Consider the following 21128-nt stretch of genomic DNA (forward strand, 5'->3'; position numbering starts at 1 on the left):
GGGGAGAGGGAAAACAGTGGACTTTGGATTTTCACCCTTTCCCAGAAACAATGGGCTCTGAACTTTCACAATTTCCCATTCTACAACGATTTCCCTATCTGTCTAATGATCACATTCTGCTATGATTAAGTGTATATAATTAAGTCTCTAATGATTAAGTCACACTAAACATTCTGCTAAGCCCTATAAAAATCAGACCTTTCTTGTATCCAGTTGCCATTTTTTCTCATGAAAATGTACCCTTCTATTGTTTAATAAAAAGCTTTCTGATCCATTGAGGTCTGTTCCCCATTTTGGTTATTTTTGCTTTCACTAACAACATACCACAATAGCCAGCCCTCAAAGACCCCAGTGTGCACTGTCAGTCTCAGGATCCATTTTTTTTCCTATCACACCTAAGGGTAGGAGACCCCTGTTCTGAAGATGCAGCCTCTGGTTAACAAAGGCAGCAGTGCCATGTCCTAAATGGAGCCAAGGTGAGGACTGAAGGCCTCAAGAAACTCAAGACAGAAAGGACATGGCACCTGTCAATACTGAGGGCCACATGAGAGGGATGGTCTCTGAAGCATCACTCATTTCTCTTTAGGTTCCCAGAGACATAAGATCCTAAGTCTGAGGTATCAACTTCAAAGCAGCAGAGGAGAGGTGACTCAAACCTTGCCAAGAGTTGACATATGACCTGAATGCTAACTGATAGCATAATCCACACCAGAATAGAGAAGGTTACACTAACATCTCCTGCTGTCACCCTAGTATTCCTCAAGAGCAGCTGGGCATCTGTAGTTTGAGACTCAACATGACTTCTTTCCTAAGTATATTTGATTCCTAGGACTGTGAAAACAAAATTCTACTAATTTGGTGACTAAAAACAACAGAAATATATTCACTCAGAGGTCTGGAATAGAAATCCAAGAATCAAGGTATCAATAGTTTTGGCTCCTTCTGGAATCTCTGAGAGAAAATCTGGTCCATACTTCTTTTCTAGCCTCTGGTGTTTTGCCTGTGTCTACACTTACATAACAAGCTCTTGACTACTACAGATTTCTAGTAATTATAATTATCTTTTAGAGTAAGCCATATTTTCTTTTTCAGTATGATATCAGATATCTTTAAGTGAATTTAATTTTTTCCTTCCTTCCTCCCTCCCTCCCTCCCTTCCTTCCTTCCTTCCTTCCTTCCTTCCTTCCTTCCTTCCTTCCTTCCGATTGAACCCAGTGCCTCACCCATGCTAGGCAAGTGCTCTACCACTGAGCTACAGACCCAGCCCCAGAATTTAAATTTTATACTCACCTTGTCAACCCTCACACACACAAATACTATCTACACAAATATTCACACAAAATATTTAGGGTTTTTTGTGTGAGGTAACAATTAGAATCACCTATAGATTGAATTTGGTAAGAATTAATATGTTGACAATATTGGACCACCTATCTACAAATACATATTTCTCTACTTAGGCCTTCATTTAGTTCTCTAAATAATGGCTGTGATTTTTTTTTTCCATTAAGCTGTTATACTTTTAAAATTATATTTGCTTCTTTAAGTACCAAATATTTTGTTACAGTAATTTACAAGTTATATTTTGTTCAATTTTGTTTTCATGTTTGTTGCCACAGAAACAAAGCATATTTTTTCATATTAATCTTACACCCAGCAACCCTTATAAACACTTCAAATGATAATAGATTATCATTAGATTTCCCTCATATAAATTATAATCATCTGTTAATGATACTAACTTTGCATCATACTTTCCAGGCATGATCTCTTTGATCCATTCTGTTCCTTTCTACTTCCCTATATAGTGTCTTCATCAAAATATCGATTAGAGTTGAGCACAGTGGTGCACGCCTATAATACCAATGCCTGAGGAGGTTGAGGCAGGAGGATCACAAGTTCAAAGCTAGCCTCAGCAACTTCTGGAAGTTCTGAGCAACTTCGTGACAGTGTGTCTCAAAAAAAAAAACAAAAACAAAAAAAAACATTTAAAGGGCTGGGGACATGGCTCAGTGCTTAAGCACCTCTGGGTTCAATCTCTGATACTAACAATGTACAAATATGTACAAAAAAATTGTACATACATATAGAGGGGGGTACTAGAAATGGTGATAACAGATATCCTTGTCTTCAACCCAATTTTAATGTAAAACTCTCAATGTTTCCATTTAACCATTTAAGTATAATATTGTGTTTTATGCATATTCTTTGTCTAATTTGACAATATATCTTCTTTTCATGAATAAACATTAATTTATGTGAATTTTTTTCATTTTTCTGACAATCTGCTATTCCCTTCTGTAATGTAACTGAAATTTATCATAGTAATTAACTGAAAAGTAGGTTTCTAATGCACTGGAATTGATTTCTGTGTCATGTGTAAGGAAAGTTTTAAGTAATATTTTGTTTATAATATGGATATCAAATTATTCCATTGTCATTTCTTAGTAAAAGACTATTCTTTCCCCCAGTTCTCTGCAGTAGTATATTTAAATTAGTCAGGAACCAATGTATGGTGGTCTGTTTTGGAATATTTTATTATGCTTTTATTTTGACTATGTCTTCATCTTTTACCACAAACTCCTATGTATTATAACATCTCTTTATATACTTCAAAGAGCATGTTGGCTATTCTTAGCTATTTGTGAGTTAATTTATATTTTTTTAAATTATTTGATAAAATGTATACACACACATTTGCAAAAACAAAAATCCTATATAATGTTATGGAAGGGATGAAAGTCATCAGCAGATTAAATTAATAACTAATGTTTCTCCAATTAATTAGAACATTAATATTTTCTCTAAATTGTAGATGTACAAATCTTCTATAGATTTCTTATGCTTTTTCTATTTATTTTTAGATATAAGACATATAATGGTAATTTAGATGTTATTTTTATTCAATTTCATCTTCATACTCTACATTGCTACAGAAAATAGTGCATGTTTGTATGCTCTTATAACCTGGCAATTTTTAAAATGCTTTCATTATTTTAATAGTTTTTTAAGCAGATTTTTCAAATATATAGTCAATTAATGTTTAATGATAACAGCATTTTTTTTATTTTCCAGTTACTATCTCTTTAATTACATTTGTTTACTATTACTTTCTTATCTTCCTTAAAATGGAGAATAAAAATGGTGAAAGCAGACATCTTTACCTACTTCCCAATTTTAATGTAAATGTTTTCAATGTTTCAATGTAAAGTATGATTTTTCACTCTAGGCTTATTTTGCAGACATCCTTGATCTAGTTTAAGAAAGTACCTTTTATCATAAATTAATATTATTACTTTTTAAAAATATTTATTTTTTAGTTGTAGTTGGACACAATACCTTTATTTTACTTATTTATTTTTATGTGGTGCTGAGGAACGAACCCAGGGCCTCTCCTGTGCTAGGCAAGCACTCTACCACTGAGCCACAACCCCAGCCCCTAATATTATTACTTTTATGAATCACTATTATCTATCAATTTTTGAATGGTTCTTCTCATTTAATCTGTTCATGTGCTATGCCAGACCTAGACCTATCTTCAGATCCATTCTTCACTCTTGCTCTGCTCAGTTCTCTACTCTGTACAGGATCTGATTCTCAATTCATAGAATCTCCACTCTGTAAAGGATCTTATTCTCAATTCATAGAATCTCCACATCCTGTTTTACAACAGGAGGCACATGTTGGAGATTAGAGTCCATAGGGCCAAAAATGTTGTCATTTTTTTCAAATTATAAGAAAAAATTATGCAACATGTAGCTTAATAATATACTAATCAAAAAGATATAAACAGAAATAAAAATTATGTTCAATATTACTGTATAAAATATAGATGCAGAAAAGACTTAAATATAACATAAATATATATTATAACCTCAACATGACCAAGTAATGCATAAAGAAAGCTTTCTACCTATAGTAAAATTTCAGGTAATAAACTAAGAAGGAATGATGGAATGAGAAAATTATGATTGTAGAGCCTCTAATAGATAATGGATGCAGACCACAATCTTTAATACAGCTAGTATCACCAAAAAGGGAGACACACAAGCCTTACTGACACAAAATGTAAATATTAAGAACCATCTCTGGAAGGGTTTTGCCAAATAATGAACCAAGTCCTCATCTGAACAAACTGCTACACAAAACTATTGATAGGGGCTGGGGTTGTGGCTCAGTGGCAGAGCACTGGCTTCACACATGTGGCACTGAGTTCGATCCTAAGCACCACATAAAAATAAATAAACAAAATAAAGATATTAAAAAAACTATTGATAGTATGTGGAGCATAAGGTATATTGAGTTCATTGTACTGTTCTGGGATACTACTTGTGTTTGAGAGTTTGTAAAATAAATGATGTAGCTAGAAATATCGGACCTTTTAATTTGAAAATATAAGTAAAATGGATCAATTTTAGCAAAATATAAATAACCAAATAGGATCATAAAAACAGAAAATAATCAAACAACACAAACTGAAAATTTACTTACATATCAAACCATACTCAAAAGTTTTAGTTTTGAAAAACAACTGAACTATATATTCAGGGAAAAAGCAATAAGTATCTTATAAAAATTCATTCAAAAGACCAGAAAAAGATTTGAAACCACTCAAAATATTTTAAGATAACATTTATTGATGGGAAAACTAGGTAAAGGTACTCCAAGAAAAGAACTCACAATTAGGGAAATACTATAAGTATATTCATAGTATATTAAATACTAAAGTAAATTAAATTAATAAATAGGCTTGGTAAATGAAGGAAAAGAAGATATCTAATTGCAATTCAAACATAACAGACAAGAGGACAAACTCATAATATCCAGAGGTATAAGATAGACTGAACAAAAAAATCAACAATATTTCATGGTAAAAACTTACAGAAAATCAACTATAGAATGACATAAATGCTTCTCAAATACTACATGTCAACTGAAAAAAATGAGTAAAATAATAAATTAAAATTTTATAAATGTAAAATGTCAGAATTGCCACTACAGCAAGATAGAACACAAACAAAATGATGTATACTACCACCTCCATTTTTCAGTATGCCACCTCTGCCTCCTAGGAAATCTTCACTAATTTATTTACTGCAACCGCTGTATACCTTGCACTGGCAATCTTCCCCAGTCTTGATGTCAAATGGTGAAGATGCAGCAGAAGAAAGGCAAGGCTAAGGACAGGAAGTACACTTTCACACACACAAAAAAAGTTTCTCTATTCTGTCTCTTCATCATTTATACCTGTTCTCTTTGTGTTTTGTTTAGGGTACTGAGGGTTAAACACAAAAAGAATAAGTATAAATGATGTAGAGATAGAACTACATAGCAAGATGTATTCATTTTTATTTTGAGAAAGGGTTTCATTGGGCGGGGGATATAGCTTAATTGATAGAGTGCTTGCCTTGCATGCACAAAGCCCTGGGTTCAATCCCCAGCACGACCAAAAAAAAAAAAAAAACGAGAAAGAGAAAGGGTTTCATTAAATTGCCCTGGGTGGGCTCGAACTCAAGATGCTCCCACCTCAGCTTCCCAAGTAACTGGGAATATAGGCATATGACACCAATCCCCACCAGATGTTAACTTTTGTTTTTTATAGGGGATTAAATCCAGTGGCACTTAACCACTGAGCTACATGTCCAGTCCTATATATATATATATATATATATATATATATATATATATATATTTTTTTTTTTTTTTTTTTTTTTTTTTTTTTTTAATTTTGTGACAGGATCTGGTTAACCTGCTCAGAGCCTAAGTTGTAGAGACTGGCTTTCAATTTTCTACCCTCCTGCATCAGCCTACCCAGACATTGGCATCACAGGTATGTTCCACCACACCTGGCCAGACCTTACCTCTTACACAACTTCCACTGTTAAAAATTTACTTTTTTCAAGTTGGAAGCAGTGATGCACCTCTGTAATCCCAGTAACTCCAGATTCAAGGCAGGAGGATCACAAGTATGAGGTCAGTCTGGGCAACTGAGCAAGGCTATGTGGCAAAATTTAAAAATAAATAAATAAATAAATAAATGGCTGGAGACATAGCTTAGAGGTTAAAAAAATGGGTTCATTCGCTAGTACCATGAAAAAGAAAAATAAATTTACTTTCAAATTATAAGAGAAAACCATTTAGGATTTTCAGAGGTGTGATCTATTGTGATTATCTAACATATAGAGATTCTCACATTTTCAACATATATTATCCTTCTTCATTTGTCATTTATCTAATTCAATTTATTATTCTTATGAATATGCTATTGTGTTTGTTTGTTTGTTTTTTCTGTGAAACTGCATCACCTGTCCTGGTTCCTCCCTTCCTGGTGCTACTATTTCCCGATCACACATCAAGGCTGGGACAGATCCTTAATACAAGGTCTACAAGGGCTAAAATAAATAAATTAGTCAAGATTCACAGGAAGTGGAGGTGGCATTTCTAGGAAGCCCGGAATCAAATTGAAGTCCCTATCAATGACGACTAAAAAATAATGGAGCTGAAAAAAACAGTATCATAAAGCCTTGACAGTACCTCCTCTAAGCCTGTTGACACACGAAAGGCCACAGGATTCTGAAGGATGAGGACCTTGGCATGAAGGACACAGCTCACCTCAGCAGAGACAGAACTCCCAGGACCTGGCAGAGTCAGCCACAGCAAGAAGCAACCGCAAACCCCAAGAAGGATGCCATGCGCTTGCTCAGAGCCTCACCCCTGCTGTGGGCCATGGGAGACCCCAAGCATGAGGGGGTGGTGTGTAGAGAATGCCGGATGTGACATCAGCTTGCTTCCTCTTCCCTGAGCCGCGTGTCTGAGGAACGCCTCAGGTGGTGAGTCCAGTGACCAGTGGCTTCCAGTCAGAAGGGGGAAAGAGAGGTGGTCCCAGGTGCTGCTGGGTGTGAAGGTAAGACTAAATAATGGCCGAAGGGACCCCATGGTACAAAACAGAGAGATGCCGAGGGATCGGAGTCCAGCTCCAGCATTCAGTGGGGGGAGGCCGTGGTCAGGGCAGTCAGTTGAACCTATGCCATGCTTCCTCCTGGGTGGTCTGAGGCGAAGGCCTAGTTTGGTAGGGGGATGTATCTCCAGGCATGCAATTACTTAAGACCCCATGAGTGTGTACTGAGGGGGTTGACCTGCGGCAGAACAATGGTGGACCCACAATGCATCAGGCTTGGGAAGCGGGGGGAGGGGGGCAGTGGTGTGAGGGAAGGATATGGTAAGGGGGGTGACAGGAAGCTGGAGGGGTGGACGGAAGTGGGGGCAGCAGCGGGGGAACAAAGTAGAAGTGGGGCCAAGTGACTTCGCCTCCAGAGTATGAGGATGGTGGGGTATTAGTATGACATAGGCAGTGTCACCTCAGCCGAAAAAGGGCTCTTGTGCCTCAAGGGAGTCCAGGTGAAGATACTGGGTATATTCGTATATATTACTTCCATCTCCAGTGTGACCTGTAGATGAGCCGTCACTGTGGGGGAGGGGACACCATTGGGAAGTAATTAGTAGTGCAGTGGTTGGGGATGAGGTAGCCAAGACAAGGATATCTTGAGTGAAGAGTAGGACTCATGAAGAGCCCAGCCCTGTTCTTGTCGGTGACCGGATCCAAGAACAACATTTTTATTTATTTATTTTTTTTAATATTTATTTTTTAGCTGTAGTTAGACCCACAATCTTTATTTTATTTATTTATTTGTATGTGGTACTGAGGATTGAACCCAAGGCCTCACACATGCTAGGCCAGTGCTCTACCGCTAAGACACAATGCCAGCCCAAGAACAACACTTTTAGACAAAGGTGATACCTTACCTCCTCCTGGAGGAGAATTAGAGGCTTCAATGTGATGAGTAACATCTAGTAAAAATAGATGGTACCTGAGGACATGCTTGGATTCAAAGAAAGGCATCTGAGAACTCAGGAGACCACCCACACCTGTCCACAGAATTTAGCCCCTGCTGTCAGCTATGGGAACATTCATTTGGGGGTTCTTGGGGACATACCTCCACTCCTCTTCAATTGACTTAAGAGATATGACTTTGGTCTTAGAAGGGCAGGCTCAGACTATCAGAGAGGAAGTGGCACGAGACTTATAGCATTTCAAATTTATGGATTTTACTGTCCTGTGTAACTAAAAGGTACCAATAAAATAAAATAAAAAAATTATGGCCCTGTGGCCATTAACGGGTGGCACTATGTTTAGAACAGAATGGGTTCTATAGAGCTTAACTGTAACTGTCTAACAGAACCCTGAGGATTCTCTAGCTTTCCCCAGAGGAGGAGTCCCACTTCCACCTTCAGGTTCTTGATGGACCCAGATACCATGACAGGCTTGTGGGTCTTCACAGCACCATTCATAGGAAAATCCACTCTCATTCCATTCCATCAGAGCCAGTTCAGTCCAGTTTATCAGCTGACACTGATACCTTTCTCTATCCCTTAGGCTGTGATTCTCCATTGCACACTCATCCTTCTGAACTTCTGCCTACTGCCAATCACAGGAATTGTCATGCCTGGGCATCAGAAGAGTCAAGAAGGCACCCATGGTGAAGACCTTCAGATCCGCAGTGAGATCCAGGGCCCAGAGGTTGCACAGGTGTTAGGGGCTGTGGAGGCGCCCTCTACCTCCTCCTCCCAGCTTCTGATGCCTGGCAACCTGAGTGAGGCTCCTGGTGCTCTAACACCCAGCACACCCAGCACTCCTGAGGATCTTCAGAATTCCTGCTCCTCTCCTGTTGCCGTTATGGCCCCCTCTTTGATCCAGTCCAGTGAAGGCTCTGGTAGCAAAGAAGAGGAGAGTGTTCCAAACACCTCAGTGATGGCGGCAGACCCCGAGCATGTGCCCAAAAGTGCTCTGGATGAGAAAGTGGCTTTCTTGGTGAATTTCCTGCTGATCAAGTATCAAATGAAAGAGCCAGTCCGAAAGGCAGATATGTTGAAGTTCATCATGGAAGATGATGAGGTCCGCTTCTGTGAGATCTTCCTGCGGGCCTCTGAGCGCCTGGAGATGGTCTTTGGCCTTGATGTGAAGGAAATGGATCCCATCAACCAATGCTATGGCCTCTCCATCAAGCTGGGCCTCACCTACAATGGGATGCTGAGTGATGAAGAGAATATACCCAAGACCGGGCTCCTGATACTCATGCTGGGTGTGATCTTCATGAAGGGTAACCGTGCCACTGAAGAGGAGATCTGGGATGTGCTGAAAATGATAGGGATCCATCGTGATCAGAAGCACTTCATCTTCGGGGATGCCAGGCAGCTCATCGCCCACGATTTTGTGAATGAAAAGTACCTGGAGTACCACCAGGTGGCCAACAGTGATCCAGTGCAGTATGAGTTCCAGTGGGGCCCAAGAGCCCATGCCGAAACCAGCAAGATGAAAGTCCTCGAGTTTTTGGCCAAGGTTCATGGAACCGACCCACGTGATTTCTCAGCTCAGTATGAGGAAGCTCTGCTAGAAGAAGAGGAGAGAGCACTGGCCAGAATTTCAATTCAGTCTGCCTTCAGTTCCTTGGCCACTGCCAGTTCCAGTGCCGCAGGTGGCAGCTCCTCCAGCATCTAGTGAAGTCAGAAATAGCTCCTTCATGTAGTGTTCAAGGCCAGTGTTTAGTGCTGAAAGAGTGTATGGCTCCAGGGAAACCGTAGGCTTGAAGGGAAAAGAATATATCATCCCTGTGTTCCTATTTTGTGTGCATAAATTGATAATTCGTTCTTTTATTTTTTGATGTTTTTATCATTCAAATGTTGTTTGATAATGCTTCACTTTGAAATCTCTTAAGTTGCAAATGACATTGGTCACATATTTAATGCAGTTTATGTGGTTGAGTACTGTGTCTTTTGATACCTTGTAAAACATACTTGGAAACCATCTACCTGTATTGCAGTCTGGAACAATATTTCATGCATGTCTTTGCACAACTGTAAAAAAGATGTGGTCTAGAAACTGAGAATAATGTAACATTGACAGTTATTTTGTTCTTTTATCTTTTAGATTTTTTAATGAAGTTCTATGTATAGATATATGGATTTGCTTAACTTACAGTCAATTCTTACAAATAAATTTTCAGCAGTTATTCCTGTTCTCACTGTCTCTTTAATTTCCTACATCTTATCTGAACATTTGCTCTTTTATAACAACTATTTTAATACTGGAATTCTAAGATAAACAATGCATATGACCTGCCCTCATAATTTTCCTTTATCTTAGTAGTAATTCTGTTATGATGGTGGTGGGATATCTTGTTGTATATAAAGGATAAATGAAGGATTTAGCAAATGAAGGAATCCTTGAGTTTACTAAATGGAAATGCCTTGAGGGTAGTAAATGACAAAGTGGAAAGCAGTAATTCCTTCAAGGAGTGTAAATTTTAAGTTAATTTTAGGGGTGGGAAAATTTAAGGTGTAGTGATTGGGGGTTAGATCTCCATATGATGTGTGTCAAGAGTTTGAGACCCAAAGTTTTATAGTGGAAAACTCCTCCTGCCAGTTTCTTGGGATCTTCATTCAACAGGAGACAAATCTCTACCCAGGGAAGGGATGAAATGTGTTCTGATCTTATTCCTGTGACATTGCATATAGTTCACATAATAAGTCTTTTATGCTATACATAGTCTTCAAGGAGTTTTTCAGTAATACTTTGAGATGAGATTTCCAGAAGCCACTGGGTTGGCATTCATTGCATCGGGCTCACAAAGCCAGAAACTTCTCCTTTTAAAGGGATGTTGTAAATAGGTTATCTTCAGTATAATTTGAGTTATATACTGTAAGAAGCGGTTATATTATTTATAGAAAATTAGCAAAGATAGGGGTAGTTTGTAGGTGAGGAACTATTTCTTGTCAAAAAAATCTAGACAATTTAGGTTGCATCATTGGAAAAGAAATTCTACTTCCATTATTAAAGAACAACCTCCAAGGGGAAAATTTTGCTTAGGTTTATTTTGTTTTTGGCATTATTTTGTGTGATCTGACATTTTTTTTCCTATAGCATTTTATGTTCTCTAAGATATACTAAAAATCACGTAAGTGAGGCTGGTAGGTCAGTGGTCAAAATCATTGTAATAATAATTGCCATTCATTAAAGATCTAAGGTATGCCAAGCACTCTGCTTTTAATACATTTATACTGATGCTTTTTTATAATTGACACTCTTTCAACAGTCTTATATGATAGGGTTTATTAGACTCTATCTTCAGATGAGTATCCTAAGACTAATAGAACTTACTAGTGTGCCTGAGTTCATAGGTCTGGTATGTGAAATGACTAAGAGTTAACTGTAGTCTGAATTCTAGAGGAGCCTCTGTTTCCTCCACCTGAGGTCAGTCTTCTGTTTATTGATTGATTTGTCTTTTTTGCTACTCCACAATATATTTTGGGATAAAAAAAAAGCACCTTTAACCTAAAGGATTTAAATCAAGTATAAAAAAAGTGAAAATGACAATTAAATACAATATGAGGATTGTCTGAAATCTTCATTTACCCACAGTCCTGCTGCCCTTAGCATCAGGATTCCTTGAAATCTGACTTTGCCCAGGGGCTGACATTTTTATACAACTCCAGTTATTTTTTTTCTGTGTACCCTGTGATCCAAATTGGAGCCTAACTTGCTGACCAGCTGTTTACTTTATCCTCTTTTGAATATTGCTCCCTGCCCCTGGCAGAACAGGCAGCCCAGAATCACCTGCCTTCCCCTTGATTTAGAGTATATCAACTCCCAGACTGGCCTATCCTTCACTTTGGAACCCCTATCATAACAATATCCCACCCCATGCAAAAGGTAATTTTTGCAGTGAAATTTAGTTCTGAGTATCACCACTAGTTGTACCCAATGTATTCACAAAATAATTTTCAAATAAACTGATGAGTATAATTTAATATGACAAAGAATCTAATAGTTTGGGGGCTATGTCTCATAAGACACATGATTTTTGAAAACCACTGTGGTATTTGCAGTAGGGATGTCTTGTTTGATGCCAGCTACTATACACATACCAATGAGTGAGCTTACCTTAGTATTTAAAAGCCAAAACCTCTCCTATTTGTTATATATTGGGGGAGGCCATTAAAAGGACTATGCAGTACACCATGGTGAATTTTACCTTTATGTATATCTGTAAAGCATTAATTTAAAAACAAAACTAGATAAATAGAAGAAAGACCAGTAGTACAGAGGAAGTTAAATGGAGGAAGGAGGGGAGGATAAGGGAAAGTACTGGGGACTAAAGTGGAGCAAATTAAATTTTATGCATGAATGATTATGTAAAAGTTAACCCCAATATTATATATAGCTATAATACATTAATAAAAATATTTTTTAAATTATAAAGGAGTAAGTAAATATCTATAAGCGTTTCAATTTCTATGACTAGACTGAATTTCTCCTACGAAGTAGAATATGGCTCTTCGGTACATGTATTACCTTTGAATAATGTTAATTAATTGACTAATCTGTCAGTTATTTTTTAAATCTGGATTTTCAATGTGCATAATTGAATCTGTGCAGATGTTCAGGCATTTTCAGTAAGCTGGTAGATAGCAGAGAATCCTAAGTTAAGGTTTTTTTGATACACCAAAAATAATAAGAATGTTCTCAGTATACTGTGGTTATTGAGATTATTGAAAAAGACTGTGCTGCTGGTGATTTTGCTATGCCAAGCTCATAGTGCAGAGATTCACAGTCTTTTTGTAAAAAAGATGTGATTCTATACTAGAAAGTACCTGTAACATACTAAGATGTCAAAAATATTAATTAGATGATTGCAATGGAAATTTGGCTTCCTCAGGAGCTTCACCAGGAAATGAAGAAAGTTGTTAACAATCATAATCATCACTCTCCATTGGGCACCTACTGTGTAATAGTTTATGAAAGATGTTACAGGTACTTATCTACATTCCTCCTCTCCTTCCAGAACTCATAGAAAGACCACATTGACAGTACAATTACAATTAGAAAGGAACATGTGATTAGCCCTTGTAACTGAAATAGGAGCAGAAACAATGTTTGACACTTCAGGCCAAGTGAGAGAGTCATTATACCACCAATATGTTTTGTTTTCCATTCAGCAGCAAACATGGAGACCCCATGTTGAGATGTTGAAATATAAGATGGAAGCAACCAGAACCTCTGGGTAAACTGGTAGCAAAAATCCACTATAAAATCATATCAGATTTACACATAATATAGATAAGAAATAAACTTTTGTATTTTAATTTATTCATATTTAAAGTATTGTTTGTTGCATCAGCTAGCCAAAACTTCATCTTCCAAATACACAGTTATTGTTTCTGTTGTTAGGCTTACTTAAATATTTTAACAACAAAGCTAATAGTACATATGCTTTTGGTGCAAAATTTCTAATACATATAAATCACAATTTTTGCCTTTATGAATTTTCCTCACAGTTATGGCCCATCCTCAGAGATAACGATGACAAATACACTAGCATATTATTTTAAAGTTAATTCAAAGCCTTTTCATACATAGGTATATGAGATATGTAATAAAATATATTGTGATTTTTAAATGTAATGAATAGTGATATACATATTATTCTACCATATACCTTTGTCACTTAATAACATGGCTGTAAGGATTTTTCCATGAAAATACATAAAGATCAACTTTACTTTTGTAAGAACTCTCATAGTATGTAGGTATCATAATTTAACCAACTCTTTCTAATGAACACATAATTTGTTCCTCATTTCTGGCTATGACTTATGGAACTAAAATATTTTTTTTCACAGTTTTTAAATTTATTAGTGTTTGTAAAGAATAACGATGATGATAAGAAGGTATAGGTTTTTAAGGCAAAATAATTAAACACTACAATGACAGCATAGAATTCTTTCAATAATGACAATTCTGAAAGAATATCTTTCAATAATAAGAACACCATTACTATAACCTCATTTATCTTATTTTTGATCACTTAAAAAAGATTTAACTGATACATTTTATCAGTGTTTATGTATAAAATACATCTTAACTCAATTTACTGAGATATTATTTGCTTTAAATTTTAGTTGTGGAACCAAACCAAATCCTTCATTATTTGGCACTTTAGTTAAATCTATTTGTAAACTATAACAATCTGTTAATTTTAGCACATTTCTTGCAATTAAAACATAAATATTTCAAGACAATTAACATAAAATTAGGAACTAAAATATTTTGACCATGAATTATTGAGTTAGTCTGTTATTCTGAGAGTAAGGTAGAAATTTTGTTAAAGTGGCAATTGAGAAGAGATTGTAAAGTTTTATGAAGATTGCCAATATTTTATCCCTCAAATATTTACTGTTACATATTCTTATAAATTTGTGTATTTGAATATCTGAAACATATTTTATTTTGTAAACCAAAATGCTTAATTTGAGAAGCAAAGATTCAGTCAAAATTATCATGTGATAGGGTATAAGGCCAGATAAGCTTAAGTGAAGGATGAGGATCCAAGAAGAAAGCAGAGGTAAGAAAGATAACAACAAATAAAACTAAGTTTAGGGCTGGGGTTTTGGTTCAGTAGTAGCGCATTTGTTTGATATGTGTGAGGCACTGGGTTTGATCCTCAGCACCACATATAAATAAATAAATAAAATAAAGTTATTGTGTCCATCTACAACTAAAAAAATGTTAAAAAAACATAAGTTTAGAGATCCCAACAATAGGATTTATATATATATATATATATATATATATATATATATATATATATATATATTTATATATTTATATTTATATATTTAGTTGTAGATGAACACACAGTATCTTTACAGTATCTTTAGTAACTCTACCACTGAGCTACAGCCCCAGCCCCACAATAGATTCTTAGTAAGAACTTAGAATGCAGAGTTCACTGTAGATGGCGAAAGGACCAGGACAGATGGTAGGTCTTCTGGGTAAAACATCTAGGACAACTCATATAAGTAAACTTGGATAATCTCTGAATTACCAATAATAGCTGAAAGTTGTATGTTCATCTGAGTGGATTGGTTTATCGGGACAAAAAACCCAGAAGCATTACCCAAAAAATCATCCTTTAAAAAACTTCTACCTACTTTCAGGCCAAATATGACTGTCCTGTATTGTTTAATAATATTATTCATGATTTCTTTGAAAGCAACATGTCTTGATTATTCTGGTGGTCCCTTGCCAGTGTTCCAGGAGATAGGTATTTCATCCTCTGTGTACAACAGACCCTTTCCATTGAGGGTGGAGCTAGGCAAGTGTTATGACAGTTCAGATAGGCTGGAGGTATCAATAAGCAATGGAAAGTGATGTGCAATATTAGTTCTATGACAAATACATGGAATATATCTGCTCCAAGAATGTTTAATATTTTATAAAGTGGTGCTGATGGCATGGCTACCAAGCCATGTAGCCGGTCTACAGGTCCCTGCTGAGAAGTGGCAGCTGAGAGGCAACCCAGTTGAGTCAGAATTCTGGTGGCAACAGCCCACAGCCACGTAGAACCTGCCATGAGGCAGTTCCAAGACAAGCCAAGGCCGGCCAACCTGTCATCCTACGTTGGTGAGGCCTGGGCACGGTATAGATTCCTGCTGCAGAAGTCTACTCAGTGCAGCAGTGCAGCACAGTCCAACGACCTCAACTACCTGCTTCCTGCCTGCCATGAGAAAATGCTAGTGGGGAAGATATGAATGAAAGTCTGGACTCAAAAATTGATCAATAGGGTTAGTACTTCAAACACTAATTAGCATAAGTTTAGACCATAGCAGTGAACCAAGTGCATATAAACCTGGGGGTTTATATGACTAGCACACTCAGATGGAGAAAATCTGCTACCAGGTCCCCTCTGGCAGTGCAAGAAGTTCTATTCCTGTTTCAAAACTTTAATAAATCCTACTGTTACACTTACTCATCCTGTTCTGGAGAGTTAATTCTTCGAACTCACAAGATCCCAGAAAGAGGAAGAAATTGAAGGTGAGCTGCTGGGGCCTGCTGCAACACAGGAGGGCAAGGCAGATCATTGAGAGCTGTAACACTTCCCAACTGCAGAGGTCTGCAACCTTATGCAGACCCCACCTCCAAGCAGAAGCAGGAATGAAGTTTTATCATAAAACTGATTTCAGTGAGAGGTAGATGGAGGAAAGGCAAAGTATTCAAGAGAAGGAAGGAAAATATTGGCACTTATATTCCTCTTTTGCAATTATAAAATTGTCAAAAAATGTAATACCTCTTCTAATTACAATGGAAAACATCAGTACAAGAATGTATGACTTATTATTTGCTAAAAAAAACACAGAAATTTACTGCTTTCTTTCTTGTGAACGAAACCCTCCTTTGAGACAAGAATGTGTTTTTTTCTCATTTGTAATTAATACTTATAAAACATCATTCATGCCCTCACAAAACTGGGTGATTATAGTCCAATGGCATTCTTCATGGAAATATAAAAAGCAGTTATGAAATTCATTTGGAAAAATTAGAGGCCCAGAAAAGCCAAAGCAATCCTCAGCAAGAAAAGTGAAGCAGAAGGCATCACAATACCAGACCTTAAATTATACTATAGTGCAATAGTAACAAAAAGCATAATATTGGCATCAAAAAAATACATGAAGACCAATGGAAAAGAATAGAAAACACAGAGACAAACCCACATGAACACAGCTATCTCATAATACACAAAGTGCCATAAACACACACTGGAGAAATATAGCCTTTTCAACAAATGGTGTTGGGAAAACTGGAAATCCATATGTACCTATCTCTCACCTTGCCCCCAAATCAACTCTGAATGTATTAAAGATCTAGGAATTAGACCAGAAACACTGCACATACTAGAAGAAAGGGTAGGCCCAACACTTCAACATATTGGCAGAGGAACTGACATCCTGAACAAGACTCCTAAAACACAAGAAATAAAATAAAAGGAATGGCATTGAACTAAAGAGATTTTTTCACAGCAAAAGAAACAATCAAGAGTAAGAAGAGAGAGCCGAAAGATTGGGAGAAGATCTTTTCCACCTGCACTTCAGTTGGAATGTTAATTTCTAGTATATATAAGGAACGCAAAAAGCTTCACACCAAAACAACAAATAACCCAATTAATAAATGGGCAAAAGAACTGAACAAACCCTTCTCAAAAGAAGAAACATGAATGATAAACAAATATATGAAAAAAATATTCAATATCTCTAGCAGTTAGAGAAATGCAAATTAAAACTGCACTGAGATTCCATCTCATTCCAGGCAGAATGACAGTTATCAAGACTACTGTAAATCAGTGCAAACACTCTGGAAAGCAGTACGGAGATTACTCAAAAAACTAGGAATGGACCCAGTTTATTTGACCCAGTTTTCCTGCTCCTCGGCATATATCCAACAAAGTTAAAATCAGCATACTACAGTGACACAGTCACATAAATGTTTATAGCAGCACAATTTACACAATGGAATATTATTCAGCCATAAAGAAGAATGGCTTTATGACATTTGCAGTAAATAGATGGATCTGGAGACTATCATGCTAAGTAAAATAAGCCAATCCCCCCAAAACCAAAAGTCAAATGTTTTTGTTGATACATGGAAGTGAAACCAAAATAAAGGGGGAGAGAAGGGAAGAAGAGAAGTTTGGTAGCTTAGACAAAGGGGAACAAAAGGAAGGAGAGAGGATAGGAAAGACAGTAGAATGAATCTAACATCATTTCCCTATGTACACATATGAAAATACCTAAGTGAATCCCACCATCTTGCCCACCAACAATAATGGGATCCTAATTAAAATAAGATATAGCCTATGCTTATATAATTTTATCAAAATGTCAGGTATAACTAAGAAGAATCAATTTTTTAAAAATACCCAGGCACTATGGCAATGCCTATAATCCCAGCAACTCAAGAGGCTGAGTCAGGAGAATCACAAATTCAAAGCCAGCCTCAGCAACTTAGTGAGGACCTAAGCAACTTAGTGAGACCCTGTCTCAAAATAAAGAATAAAAGGGCCTGGATGTGGCTCAGGGGTTAAGCACCCTTGGATTTAATCCCCGCTACAAAAAAAAAAATCACCAGAACAAATATCAATGAGCTTCATAACCAAAGTATAAAGTTGTTCTCCCCTCACCCCAAAATATGAGTAATAATGCACAAAACAGCCTTCAGGAAAGGTATACACATTAATTTGACTAAAGTGGTAAAATAACTATTTTTACAGAATAAGATTATTTCAACCCATAGTATCCTGAGAAAGTAGCCTGGAAAGATCAATTAATCTGGTTGACAATTTTATGAAAATTAATAGAAGATACAGTTTTACGCACACAATTTTAAATTTGTGCTAAAAATATTTCTTAACTATCAATAAGAAACAAATTGTTAGAAAAAGAGTTAAAGGTCAACGTACCTTAACAAGGTATTTCCCCACCAAGAAGAACACTTTTAAACATGGATATATTTATACTGAGATATTACCACTAGCCTGAGAAATTTTATTTTTACTCTCTTCTGTGAATTGTGAAATGGAAAGTATGTTTCTACATATTTAGCAGTTCCAGTATATGTGAAAATCTTTACTGGTAATTACACTTAGATTAAGAGCAATTCCATTATTTCCCTTTCTATATCCTCATTTGAATAAAATCCATCTAGATGTGTAACTTTCCTTAAAGGAAAACTGAGTGCATCAGATCACAAGTTTCCATTTATAGTGTCAATCTTTGCATACATAATATGGATCTCAAGCAGCCTCAAAGGATGGAACTTTCAAAAGAATTTACTATTAATTCTTTGTTTCCCCAAACTCAGGAGTATCATTTCATTGCATGTATTGATTATTATTAAGTGAAAAAAATGTGTTTTTTTTTTGTTCTTCTAGATCTTCATTTAGAACAACATATAGATAATTATAGGGAATTTGGGCTTAGGAAAAAAATATCTAAATCTTTCTTAGGTGCTTAACATTGTGTGTATTGGGCTTGAGAGTACAATGAGAATGCAATACCTTCTTAAACAGGTGTGTAGGGAAACTTTCATACATGGAGTCAAAAAGCATAAGCATCGGGATTAGATTGGGGTCACTGATGTCAGTGATGTAGATTTTAAACTACAAGAATATATAAATTAATTAATTGTATTAAAATTGTTAAAATATAGTGCACTAATCACTGTATTTTTTTAAAATGTCATTAATCAGCAATGGTGCACAGATGTAGACACAATAAACAGTACATTGATGTGAATCAGAAGATCTTTCTCTAAATGTGGATAAGCTAGAAGAGTTAAAACATCAGTTCAAAATAATCTAACAATAATTCTGATCTCATGGTCTCAAACACCCCACTAAAGTCAAATGTCAGACAGAATATTATACACTGTAAAAATGTACTAAAGTGACAGATTCCCTGATTTTTTTGTACTGGGGATTGTACACAGGGGCACTTAATCCATGAGCCACATCCCCAGCCATTTTTCTTTTTTATTTAGATACAGAGTCTCACTAAGTTGCTCAGGGCATTGCTAAGTTGCTGAGGCTGGCTTTGAACTCATGATCCTCCTGCCTCAGCCTCCTGAGCTGCTGGGATTAAAGATGTGGGCAACTATGCCTGGCTGGATTCCCTGATTTAAAGAAGTATATCATTCAGTAAAAAAAGATGACAGGTAGACAGACCACTGTGTTATTAAGTAAAATATGTACATTTTCAAACAAAACACCATTGCATTTGACCCAGGCCTTAAAGAATGCTAAAATTTTAAAAGGGTTGTTTCAGGCAAAGGAAAACTTGTATTCTGAGAGTGATATAAGACAAGAAGATGGGTGAGTACAGAGTTGTTCAGGATAAGAAAAAAAGAAGTACAATTTAGGCCATGCATAAGGAAAAAAAAGACAGGAAAAGTGACATGCCTACAGAGTACTGAAGTCACATTGTGGATGGTTTGGATGCCAGGGTAAGGGGCTTTGTTTCCAAACAAAGAACCACATAACAAGAGTAAAAATTCAAGCATCACAGATAGTGGTGTTTTGGGGGAAGTACTTTTCCCATGATATAGCATAAAAGGTAATTATTCTGATAGGCATGATAAATTAGAAATGGGTATTGAAATGAACTTTTCAAGTGAAAGATCATGCATAACTTCATGAAGCAGTTTGAAAAAATAAACAAAATAAATAACAATTGCATCATTCAAGACTAAAAAATCAAATATGTCAGGTTTCTTTAAAGTGACAATGTGAAATATATGTGGGAACATCATCATTCCTTTCCATATACACATCTAATTACAAAGTATTTTAATTCTATAGGTCTTTTCCCCCCAAAGATAGTATTTGCTGCTGGACTTGCAAAATACAGAATAAAATTAGTTATTTTGGTACTGGGGATTGAATTCAGGGATGCTTAACTGATGATCCACATCCCCAACCCTTTTTATTTTATTTTTTTTAATTTTTAGACAGGGCCTCACTAAATTGCTGAGGCTTGCTTTGAACTTGCAATCCTCCTGCCTCAACCTCCTGAGCTGCTGAGATTATAGGCGTATGCCAGAATAAAATTTTTAAAATGAGAAAAAATTATAATAAAAATATACTGGAATCATCAAGAATACAAATAATAATAAATGTCAATGAGGATTTGGCGGAAAAGATACACATTGTTGGTGGGACTGCAAATTAGTGCAACCACTCTGGAAAACAGTATGGGGGTTCCTTAAAAGACTAGGCATGGATCCACCATGTGACCCAGCTATACCCACTCCTTGGTATTTATCCTAAAGAATTAAAGTCATCATACTATAGTGATACATGAGTACCAACATTCAGAACAGCACAATTCACAATAGCCAAACTATGGTGGATCCATGCCTAGTGTCCATCCATAAATGATGGATAAAGGAAATGTGGTATATACATAGTGGAGTTTCATTCAGCCACAAAGAAGAATGAAATGAGAGCATTTTCTGGTAAATGGATGGAACTGGAGAACATCATACTAAGTAAAAGAAGATGTTTTCTCTCATATGCAAAAGCTAGAGCAAAACAAGGGGGGAAAAGGATTCCACAAAAATAGAGGGGAGATCAGTGGAGTACAGGAAAGGGTTTGAGGGGGAGGGAGAAGGGACAGAAAAAGGGGGGAACAGTGGATTTAAATTGACCAAATTATGCTTTACACATATATGAATATACCAC

General features: G+C 36.3%; 1 protein-coding gene across 1 annotated transcript; it reads left to right on the top strand.

Moving 5' to 3' along the window:
• The first annotated feature begins 8500 nt into the window (after window positions 1-8500).
• On the top strand, window positions 8501-9556 carry Mageb16 (MAGE family member B16). Its single transcript, XM_027927305.2, has one exon. It carries the CDS (start codon window positions 8501-8503, stop codon window positions 9554-9556), a length of 1056 nt encoding a protein of 351 aa, XP_027783106.2.
• The last annotated feature ends 11572 nt before the right edge of the window (window positions 9557-21128 follow it).

This window comes from Marmota flaviventris, chromosome X, assembly GCF_047511675.1.
Source record: "Marmota flaviventris isolate mMarFla1 chromosome X, mMarFla1.hap1, whole genome shotgun sequence".
In the NCBI taxonomy this organism is placed as follows: Eukaryota; Metazoa; Chordata; class Mammalia; order Rodentia; family Sciuridae; genus Marmota; species Marmota flaviventris.

What these genes read in the sequence shown, in the direction of transcription:
- Mageb16 (XM_027927305.2), top strand. Translation starts at nt 8,501, where the DNA reads ATGCCTGGGCATCAGAAGAGTCAAGAAGGCACCCATGGTGAAGACCTT.